At 50.4% G+C, this 10000-nt stretch overlaps 5 protein-coding genes across 7 annotated transcripts in view; 2 read left to right on the top strand and 3 right to left on the bottom strand.

Moving 5' to 3' along the window:
- The window catches only part of LOC126577922 (essential MCU regulator, mitochondrial-like), a 1198-nt gene extending 956 nt beyond the window's left edge, over positions 1–242 (bottom strand). The window contains exon 1 of the mRNA XM_050239988.1: positions 1–242. This exon is cut by the window's left edge and continues 241 nt beyond it. Within this exon, the coding sequence (XP_050095945.1) occupies positions 1–163 (163 nt within the window). The 5' untranslated portion in view covers positions 164–242.
- A 281-nt stretch (positions 243–523) lies between these two features.
- On the top strand, positions 524–4986 carry LOC126577673 (uncharacterized). The gene is made up of 5 exons (XM_050239487.1): positions 524–1311; positions 1382–3007; positions 3092–4201; positions 4271–4715; positions 4817–4986. Exons 1-5 carry the CDS (start codon positions 604–606, stop codon positions 4894–4896), a joined length of 3969 nt encoding a protein of 1322 aa, XP_050095444.1. The 5' UTR covers positions 524–603; the 3' UTR covers positions 4897–4986.
- Positions 4933–5551, bottom strand: LOC126577706 (DPH3 homolog). Its single transcript, XM_050239538.1, has one exon. The coding sequence runs from the start codon at positions 5331–5333 to the stop codon at positions 5067–5069; it is 267 nt and encodes an 88-aa protein (XP_050095495.1). The 5' UTR covers positions 5334–5551; the 3' UTR covers positions 4933–5066.
- A 620-nt stretch (positions 5552–6171) lies between these two features.
- LOC126577698 (galectin-9-like) lies at positions 6172–8597 on the top strand. Of its 2 annotated transcripts, none has more exons than XR_007608344.1 (6): positions 6172–6377; positions 6469–6557; positions 6634–7001; positions 7163–7294; positions 7364–7618; positions 8280–8597. XR_007608344.1 is itself a non-coding variant. In XM_050239527.1 (6 exons), exons 1-6 carry the CDS (start codon positions 6351–6353, stop codon positions 8302–8304), a joined length of 792 nt encoding a protein of 263 aa, XP_050095484.1. In that variant the 5' UTR covers positions 6172–6350; the 3' UTR covers positions 8305–8597. The 2 variants fall into 2 exon arrangements, 1 of the variants encoding a protein (XP_050095484.1); XM_050239527.1 differs by having other exon boundaries at positions 7364–7514.
- Positions 8598–8850: 253 nt separating this feature from the next.
- LOC126577676 (dynamin-like 120 kDa protein, mitochondrial) overlaps positions 8851–10000 on the bottom strand; it is a 4937-nt gene continuing 3787 nt past the window's right edge. For both annotated transcript variants that reach the window (XM_050239492.1, XM_050239493.1), the window contains 3 exons: positions 9960–10000; positions 9591–9880; positions 8851–9523 (listed from right to left, as the gene is read on the bottom strand). The exon at positions 9960–10000 is cut by the window's right edge and continues 551 nt beyond it. In XM_050239492.1, the coding sequence (XP_050095449.1) occupies positions 9459–9523; positions 9591–9880; positions 9960–10000 (396 nt within the window). In that variant the 3' untranslated portion in view covers positions 8851–9458. The remainder of the gene's footprint in view (positions 9524–9590; positions 9881–9959) is intronic.

Raw genomic sequence — 10000 nt, 5'->3', positions numbered from 1 at the left:
CCAGCCCGAACGGAGTAATTTCGGGCATCGGTTTCAGGGCGCCGGAGCGGTAGGTGTACTTGCGGCGCAACAGCGGCAGCGGCACTAGGGACCGCGAGGTGGCCAAGCTAGTGGCCAGCTTTACGGAACTGCCGGCTTTACGGAACACTCGCGCAAACACCATCGTTTTTCGAGAGTTTCGAGTTTCCTGGCCACGGAAGTTATTTAAAAGGATTCAGCTGCAGCTTCCAAAACACCCAAAACAGCAGGCTGATCGAAATGTCAAAAAAAACCAACCCATAAGCTAGTGGGCCTAGGACGGAAACCCCGAGTCCCGAAACCCCTTTTGCTGTAAACGACGAAGCTCTCTCGCTTGCACAATCCTAGCACACGTCGAAAGAGTGAGTGGAATAGCGGAGGAATCCGTTGAAAAATAACGAACAATCATTTCAACAACGCCATTTTTGAAAAGACGCCGCTTCTGAAGAAACGTTGTATTTGGTGTGTTTCGAGTGTGTCTGGAGGATGGATTATTTAAAAGGATTTTACAAGAAAGTCGGCATCGCTCCGGTTGCCGAGGTAAAGGAGCAGACAAAGAAACAGCGCCAGCTGGCGCGCCACCAGATGCGCCAGTCCTTCCGGAATCTCAACGACTCCGACGAAGAAAATGTAGCGACCCAACAACCGCCCAGGATCAAAGTGAACACTGCACCGAAGATGGGTCCACCGCCGCAGGTGGAAATGGAGCGTTTGCTAAAGTTCCGTGAGCAAAAGCGGAAGCTAAAGCAAACACAGGAACAACAGCCGCTCCTTCCTGCCAAGCGGAAACCGTTCGTAGCGACCATATCCCGCCAGGACATTTCCCTTACGTACAAGCGCATTTTTGAACCGTACAAGAAATGCACCAAAAAGGAAGCAACAACAACGCTGGCCGGCCCAACGAATCGTGCGCCTTTGAGGCCAGTAGCACCGTTCCTGAACGGAAGGGACCACCAGGCTCCGCCAGAGAGGATACCGTTGCCCAAGAGCGCCTGTAAGAAAACGATTCAATCCGATGCGAAGCAGCAACATCCGTTGGGGGAGTGGAAAGGACGGACACCGCTGTTGGCGTTCAGGAACGTTCCGCCTCGTGTGGACTGTTGGTGGCCAAAGAGTGGACCACCGTTGATCACCCTGGACGGTGGGTGCTTGCAGCGACCAGCAGCAAGCGTCTCGGCAAAGAAACCGAACCCGAGTGTCTCCGCAAAGAAACCGGCGACAGTACGCGCCCTGGAATCGAAATCATCCCGAAAACCATCCGCTAAACAAGGCAATGCGACGAACTCATCGAAGGTAAGATCGGCTCTGTTAGCTCTATTGTAAGGATTAAAATGCATCTTTGCGATTCCGTTTTCCGCCGTAGAAACCTCCCCAAGGACAGCCGCAAAGAAAACAGCCGGCAGTAATGGTATTTCACGGGACAAAAGCCGGATCAAAAGCAGCGAACGGAACGTCGAATGCAAAGGCAGTGCTTACTTCGACGGTACGGAAGACGAAAAATGCGTTCACGTTTACGCTCGCACCAAATGAGAACGCTGGTCGGCCGCAGTTTCAATCGCTGGCTTGTGGCAAGATGGATGAGCTGTTCGATGGCATTAGTCCCATTGAAACCCACTCACCTGCGCCACCGACGGCCGCTGATTCCCCAAAACAGCGACCAAGGACGAAGGTGCCGGATGCGAAGCATCGCAAGGAGGAAAGCTTCTGGGAACCGCAGCCGGTGGCTTTTCTCTCGTTAGCCGCCGAGACAACTGGCGTTGCTGTCGATAATGTAGAACGACCCGTAACGACTTCCTTGGATGAGTCCAGCTCGAGTGTGGTGTGCTTGGGCGAAATAGAAACCGTCGGTCAATCGAAGAATCGATCACCAACGGATGAGCAAAGCACAATGATGTTGGCGGGTGGAGGTGGTACACCGAAACGAGCAGTCTCGCTGAACGAATCGTTCACCGTAAGCGAGGACGTTGGAGGAACAGATGATGAGGTTTTCTGCGCTAAAACATCGGCGAAAGAACCGGCATTTGGTTGTCGGCCAACAATCGAGGCGATTGATGAAACGGTAGCGACGGAGGAGCCACAGCCTGCTCAAACGCAAAAACGTTGCTCGCTCGTATTCACCGAGCAAATCAATGTTCCACCAGCTGAACCAAGTATGCCTGGGGAACACTCCAGTGATGCGATGCCATCGCCACTTTGCAGCAGGCGACTTTCTTCTACCAAGCGCCGATCGTCCGTTTACACAGTCAGCGAGCAGGGCACACAGATGCCGGAAGAGGTCCGATCGAAGACCGATTTCTACAAAGACAAGGTCCAGTGCGAGCTGGCGCGCTTGCAGATGCTCTGTGATGAGTATGGACCGTACCTGGAATCGGACACACTGAACGAACACTGCAGAGGATTGTTGATGGCTGCGCAGGGTCAAACCAACATACTGATCAACAAGAAGCTGACCAAATTCCAGGAGCTGATTGGCCACTACGAGAGCAACTGGACCGATCGCAAGGTGCGCAAAGATGATTTGGATGGTTTCTGGCAGATGGTTGCGCTGGACATGGAGAATTTGGATCAACGATTTGAGGAGCTGCGCAGTCTAAGGGCTAATGATTGGCAACCGATCGTGCAGGAAGAAGCAACGGCTGATGATCTACCAGCTAAAACGAAAAAGCTTCAAGCAGGTGCTGGTATCCGTAAGCGCGAGAGGAAAGGAGCAGCAAACGGAGCGGCCGGTAAATCCTCTTCTGTGGTCGCTGAATTGATCCGCCAGGCTCGTCTCGAGCAAAAGAAAAAGAAGCTTACAGATCTGGGAGAGTTGGCCGAAACGGTTACACTGGTGACGACGCCGCTTAAACGATCGCAACGGTTAGCAGAAACTCCGAAGCGCAACAGTGTGGCAAGACGATCCAGCATATGCATGGTGTGCACACCAACGGCTGCAGATGCACGGAAGCAGGATCGTTCTGCCAATAAGTGTGGAAGCATATTTCCAGAGGTGAGATGGGCCGCAATACGATTAACAAATTGAGTGTTTGTTTTAAGCTAGAAGCTGATTTTAATTTTCCCATTTGATTTACAGGCTGACAACGAAGATGAAGACAACCTAAAGCCTTCCTTGAGAAGCAGCGCTTCCAATGGCTCCCGTAGTGCGAAAAGTGTGCTGTTTATGGACGCCTGTCTTGAGACTCCCCAATCACGCCGCCGACAGAGCACCCGAAAGATCGTGGACACCCCGAAACCAGCGAAAGATCGACAGGATGAGCATGATCCAGAGTCGAGCTCACCAGCAGCGCCAAAGCAGACATCACAGCAGAGAAACAGACGAAAGTCGATCGTTTCTTTTACGGAGCAGATCGATGATCCACCAACTGTGCCCAGTAAGTCGAATTTACGTTTGGAGGAAGCCGATCTTCTGGGTTTGCTTAACAATAGCTCGCTCGCCAAGTCTCTGCGGAAAGCGGCAAAGACAAAAGAGCTGCAGATGCCGGAAGAGGTCCGATCGAAGACCGATTTCTACAAAGACAAGGTCCAGTGCGAGCTGGCACGCTTGCAGACGCTCTGTGATGAGTATGGACCGTACCTGGAATCGGACACACTGAACGAACACTGCAGAGGATTGTTGATGGCTGCGCAGGGTCAAACCAACATACTGATCAACAAGAAGCTGACCAAGTTCCAAGAGCTGATCGATCATTACGAGAGCAACTGGACCGATCGTAAGGTGCGCAAAGATGATTTGGATGGATTCTGGCAGATGGTTGCGCTGGACTTGGAGAATTTAAATCAACGATTTGAGGAGCTGCGCACTCTGCGGGCCAATGATTGGCAACCGATCGTACAGGAAGAAGCAACGGGTGATGATCAGCCAGCTAAAACGAAAAAGCTTCAAGCAGGTGCTGGTATCCGTAAGCGCGAGAGGAAAGGAGCAGCAAACGGAGCGGCCGGTAAATCCTCTTCTGTGGTCGCTGAACTGATCCGCAAAGCTCGCCTCGAGCAAAAGAAGAAGAAGGTTACGGATCTAGGAGAATTGACCGAAACGGTGACACTGGTCACATCGCCGGTTAAACGATCACAACGGGTGGCAGAAAGCGGAAGTGAATTGAAGCAACGAGCGAGCGTGTGCTTTGGGTTTGCCCCCGCCATTGCGAGCCCTGCTACAAAGGACACACGCCGCACAATGTTCCCCGGGGTGAGTAGCGTCACTGTGCAGTCCGTGTTCTCTTTTCTTCTAATCGTATCTCATCCTTCAATCCCCTAGCTCAACCGTCGCAGCAGAGATAATTTGAAATCCATCCTCAAGACGCCGAATGTGGATCGTGCGAATGAATCAAAGAGTGTCCTGTTCTTGGACAATGCTCTGCAAACACCGCTAGCCGGCGATACGACTACCACGCGGACACGCCAGTTTCCCGTCACACCGAAGCTACGGCTCAAGTTTAACGATCAGCTCGAGCTGGAGCACATCGATCGGTTGGATTCACGTACACCGTCTCGGTTGGAGGACGAATTGCGCAAACGCTTGCGACAATCACTGCTCTCCAATTCCGCCTCGACCGGCGAGTCGGCAGAGGTGGAAAAGACGGAAAGCACCAGCACGGACCGGTGTACGGGCACTCCGCGCACAAACGCCGCTAGCAAACGCAAAAGTCGGCGAATTTCTCGGACACTGGCCGCTATTTTCGACGATGCCAATGACGGTGTTGGTAAGGCCGATCGTCCTTTTCCCGGGTTCCCTTGATGCATTACGAGGCGGACACAGCAATAACATCGAATTTTCCGTTTTCTTTCACTTTCTTCTCCACAGTCGAGGAATCCCCGGTACCGATGATGGGCCGCATGAGGACGAGAGCCAGTGCCAACACCCCACGCCGGAATGCATCCTAGTGTGTTCTCGTTCTCTTTAGTTACTCGTTTCTCTCGTTCGTTTTTAACTCGTTTGATTGTTTGGTTTTATTTCACCATGACCGCACATTTGTACAACTTTCCCTCCTCGGAGTACGGATCCTCAAACTTACGACAATAAATACACACTCTACTTGTACAACGTCGCCGGTCTAGTTTTTGGTCAGCTGTTCGCTGGCCGTGGTGCCTTTGGGAACGCTTTCCGTTTCTTCATCCTGTGCGGCGGCAAACGCTTCACGATCGTATATCACCTTCACGATGAGCGAGCAGCTCGGGCAGGTCGCTACCTCCTCGCCGGCCATCAGCTCCTCCCGGCTAACCTGGAACCGGTCGCCGCACGGGCAAGGGTAGTAGTACATCTCGTCCTCCTCGTCGTACTCGAAATCCTCGATTTCGATCTCATCGTGGTACACACTCATCTCGACGGTATACACTAGCGGGGTCAGCAGCAGCAGCAGCAGCTGACGAGTTCGTCATGATCCATAAATGTCTGGTTGCACTAGGGATTCCCCGCACTGCACCACTTCCTTTCTGGCTAGTAATTCCTTTTCCGCTATTGCGCCTTCCGCTATTTTTTTACTTCAAAACAATCGAGCGGGCGCGCACGTTGCACGCGGACCGGTCTGTCAAAACGTCATGAGCGGTCTTGTCAAACGTGGAAAACAAAGATCCGATGGCATGTTAGAAATAGCATGCTACGGTTTGAAGACGAAGTGTTCGTTAGAACGCTTCGAAGCCGGCACGCGAGAATGTGTTCTTTTCAACGACTCATGGAGCTCATGTTGGATGTTAAATAATAAGTCGGACAGTAAATCTAGTGATTAGAAAAACGACATTAAATACAATGGCCACTCGCTAAACTACTGGTACAATTGTGGTGTAATAAGGTTTCCATCCTTGATACCATCGAAAATAGGTAGCAAACTGGAATATCAGTTTAATATATCGAATTATTATTAATAATTATCTTCCAGATGCGAAAACGGATATGTTAAAGGCAGTCAACGAGGCAATGACCCTCAGGAGGAAGCTCGCACACCAAGATCACGAGCGGGGCCGTTATGCTAAAAACTGTCGAAGCGCACCATGAATCACGACCGTCCGATTATTTACTGTATTGCGTGCGCGCTGAGAGAACAAATGTTTCTCCAGACTGACTGTACATAGCGTTTGAGTCATCGCGCGGCCCTATCTCAACTCGATAAGATCGAACGCGCGAAGCGGAGAGCGATAGTGGAGGGTAAATAGCAAGAATTCCGGTCGTCCATTATCAGTTGTTCCGCGGTAGAGGAAGGTTACTCCACAATCCAGGTAGCGGCTGCTATTAGTACGGCGCATAATAGAAAAATCAAAAGATATTCTGCCCAGTGAACTGTGATTGAAAAATAGAAGCATTTTTGAGCATCTGATATCCGCCACAGCTTGCCCCACGAATCATGGCTACGATTCCGGTGTACTCGCCTGTAAGTATCGGCCCTAACCTCTAACCCGTTTTACCGATCTCTCAAGTACGGGATGACTCATACCAAAGTCACACCATTTATCCGTTTCTAGGTCATTCCGTTCCTGGGACTTATTCCCGGTGGGCTACAACCGGGCCGCATGATACGCATCAAGGGCATCATCCAAAATCACGGCGAGCGGTTAGTAAAGGATGCAAAATGGACGCACTCCTGCTTAAAATATTTCATCCTAACCGTCGTTCGCTTTTTCCGGTAGTTGCCAGATTCACTTGCAAACCGGTGCGGCACTGAACCCGCGGGATGACGCACCGCTGCATATCAGCATCCGGCCACATGAGTTCGTGATCGGGCGTAACTCGATCCAGCGGCAGGTGATCGGTGCCGAGGAGCGTCACGGTGGCTGTCCGGTGCGGGTTGGCGAAAGCTTCGATCTGCTTATCCTGGCCGAGACGACCCAGTACAAGCTGGCCATCAATGGGGTACACTTTTGCACCTTCAGCCACCGTTTGCCACTGTTCAACGTGAAGTTCATCTCAGTGAGCGGTGGCTGCGTCATCTATTCGATCCTGTCGGAAGCCGACTCTTCGATCGGTTCACTTCCATCGAATCCGTATCCACCGATTGGTAGGTAGACTCGGTCCCCATGGGCCAGCACATTCCACAACCAGCCCCCCATCCACGGGCGTGCTATCTTATCGTGCCTTTCTGCTCAACTCAAGGGGATTTGCGGTGCTGGTGATGTGTTCGATTCCGTCTAATGGTTGTTGCTTTTCTTTCGCCTCTAGTGCATCCGCCAGCAGCACCGTACGTACCACCAACGGTGGGTTTCATTCCGCAAGCCCCGTTGCCTCCGCCGCCGCCCTACACACCCACTCCAACGTATCCGATTGTCGGTGGCGGTGGTGGTCACTATCCAGGTAAAATCAGGCGCAAGCTCTTCCTGAAGCTCTTCTAATCGGGTCTACCCCGTTCCGTGCTCCTTACAGGACAGGGATGGCCACCAGCCTCAGTACCACCACCACCGCCACCACAGCCAGCTTATCCGCATCCGGTCTATCCAACGGCACCGTTGCACCCACCGGCCGTACCCTTCTCGGTACTGTTCAAGGAGGAACTGCAGGCGAAGATAGAGCAAATGTAAAGACAAACCCTCTTCACACTCTGCCTGCCCCCCACCTTGTGTAGCGATTGTGTTTAGTACAAGTGCTGTGCTGAGTACGGGCGCGCTATAACGGCTTTCGGTAAAGCATTCTGTGATGCCTTCGCTGTACTGTTCCAATAGGAGGGTTTGCTTTTATGTGTGCCACTGTCTTCCGGCTGGTTCTGGTTTATGGTTCGCTTTATATTTTGCCATTTATTATGTGTGGTTTCCGTCCTGTTCTTGTCTTTTCCGTATCACACATGCTAGAACGTAGGTGCTGAAGTCAATCCATCGGCAAGTCCTGGAAAAAGGGTGAACAAAGTGAACAAATCCATCTTTAAGAAAACGCAGGATTTTCTCCAACATGGCTTCAACGAGAAATGAGAGAATCCAGTGCAAAAATCCAGTTCGACTCCAGGGTCTCGTGTCAGGTGCTTATCCCATGTTTGCTTTCAATTATCTATACCCTCCCGTTACCGTTATCGCGGTCTCTTTTACAGCAGGCCATAGCGATTGGTGACAAAAGCGATCGAGTTTTTTCGCCGTTACCACTAAACCTGCTGTATCTAAAGCTTAGTAAGCTGTGATCTTTAGAATGGTCCACACAGAACTGTGCCAAAGATCGTTGCTTTAATGTCTGTATTCTGTGAATTGTCACCAGTTTTTGTATTCGTCGTTTGCTTTACTCTATTTTCTGTCCAAATTTCATAACCAGCCAGATTTGCTAATGCCGCTTTCCGGTGATGCTCTATGTTTTGCAGAAAAGGAAAACCAAGAAATTATTAAAATATGGAGCCGTGGCTGGAGCTGTTGGACTTGGAGGCTACGTTGCAGCGTCAGCTTTCCGCCATAAACGCAAGAGCAGCAGCAGTAGCAGTAGCAGCAGCAGCAGCAGCAGCAGCAGCAGTAGTGACAGTGATTAATTATTCCTACTATTTCATGCACTTTGATAAACATTTAGACAACCTTAAGTATGGTTCGATCCCTTCTGTGAGGCTCTGTAGAGCTGTCGCGTGATTATATTACTGAGCTGAAACAATAAAAAAATGCCACAACAGTGGATTGATGTGATGTTTAAAGGCTGGTTTCATTACCATCGAGCTCATGAACCATACAAATAGTATTATTCCTTTGAAGGATGCCGCTGCGATCAACTGATTGTTAACTTGTGATCATCGTTGAAGATTGCTTCCAGTGGCTAGTAGCAGGCTGTGTTTGCGCTAATCCACCGAGTACTGTTGTACTCATAGTAACCATCGAAGTATTTTTCGGTCAACCTCAACGTCAAGAAAAGGTTTGCTTGATGTATGCAGGGGTTCGTAGCTTATCGTATGGATGATAATTAAATTTTATTTAGAGTACATTAGTGACGAATGACTTTCATGTTTGTTTCTGAAAATGTTTTCCAATCACAAGAAAAACGCCGGCGTATTGCTCCATTCGCCGCTGAATCGGGTTTGATCAAGACTACCACTACTACCACGATTGTTGTGCGAAAACATGGGTTTCCATCGTTCGCAAAGCGATTTTGGCTAAAGTTGATTAACATCGCGGTGTCACACGATGGCAACGGAATGCGGCTTAAACGCGTGACCAGATTCGTTGCACTCTTTCTCTCTCTCTCTGTAGCCAAGCCATGGCCATGGCCTGTAGCGCAATCGTGGATCGCCTCGTTCCACTAGGGTGGTTAGGGTGTTTTTTCGATGAAAGTGATGACTGATGATCAGGTGACAGAGCGGAAGGAAATAAATAGCTTTAACTTGACGATGCCGTTACGCAAGCTGAACATACGGCTAGGTGGCGAGGTGCTTTGTTTTTTCGCGATTCCTCTAAGCTACGCCCACGTCACACGAAACCCAAGCTAAGCGAACAGAGCTGTTGATCGTATGATGCGTAGAGGGGTTTGTTGTGCTCGGTGCATCGGCGCAGCAGTGAGTACCTTATTTTTCCAGATTCAATGCATTGATGAATTCTTCTAGTTTTTCTTGGATTTGTCGCACTCGAACTGAAAAAAAATGGAAATAAAACAGTGAACCAAAGAGAATAAAGGGAAGTAAACGATGAATCCTTACTCAGTTCCTCGGCCAGCTGAACGCGCTTGCCAGTCAGCAGCTGCTGCTTCTTTTCGTCGTCTTCTCCGTACTCGTCTAGCACCTCCTTGATTTCCTTATCCAACCGGCGTGCCTCCCGATTGATCACTTGCTGCCGGAGCGCATTCGCCGTCACCTTGATGACCTGCTGGATACGCCAGAACAGAACCACATCGCTACAGTTGATCTCGCAGTCGTTGCCCTGCTGCGAGTACAGATAGTACGCTTTACGGCAGTCGTAAGCCCGGTTCAGGGCTAGCTTCAAGAAATGCCTACAAGTGGACGCATATGGATTCATCTATAATCCATGGAAAGTCGTTTTTTTCGTTGGCCCCGTGGCCCTCTACTCACCGTCGATAGATGGGATACCACGTTTCGCGAATGTAATCCGT

The sequence above is a fragment of the Anopheles aquasalis genome, chromosome 3 (genome assembly GCF_943734665.1).
Source record: "Anopheles aquasalis chromosome 3, idAnoAquaMG_Q_19, whole genome shotgun sequence".
Lineage (NCBI taxonomy): Eukaryota > Metazoa > Arthropoda > Insecta > Diptera > Culicidae > Anopheles > Anopheles aquasalis.
Note: the sequence above shows the minus strand (reverse complement) of the source record. Positions and strands in the feature narration are given on the sequence as shown.

Excerpts from the sequence above, each read along its gene's own strand:
- LOC126577706 (XM_050239538.1), bottom strand. The coding sequence starts at position 5,333 with ATGAGTGTGTACCACGATGAGATCGAAATCGAGGATTTCGAGTACGAC.
- LOC126577698 (XM_050239527.1), top strand. The coding sequence starts at position 6,351 with ATGGCTACGATTCCGGTGTACTCGCCT. Across the intron at positions 7,002-7,162 it reads GAATCCGTATCCACCGATTG|TGCATCCGCCAGCAGCACCG; the intron begins GTAGGTAGACTC and ends TTTCGCCTCTAG. Across the intron at positions 7,295-7,363 it reads CGGTGGTGGTCACTATCCAG|GACAGGGATGGCCACCAGCC; the intron begins GTAAAATCAGGC and ends TGCTCCTTACAG.
- LOC126577673 (XM_050239487.1), top strand. The coding sequence starts at position 604 with ATGCGCCAGTCCTTCCGGAATCTCAACGACTCCGACGAAGAAAATGTA. Across the intron at positions 1,312-1,381 it reads ATGCGACGAACTCATCGAAG|AAACCTCCCCAAGGACAGCC; the intron begins GTAAGATCGGCT and ends TTTCCGCCGTAG. Across the intron at positions 4,202-4,270 it reads GCCGCACAATGTTCCCCGGG|CTCAACCGTCGCAGCAGAGA; the intron begins GTGAGTAGCGTC and ends TCAATCCCCTAG.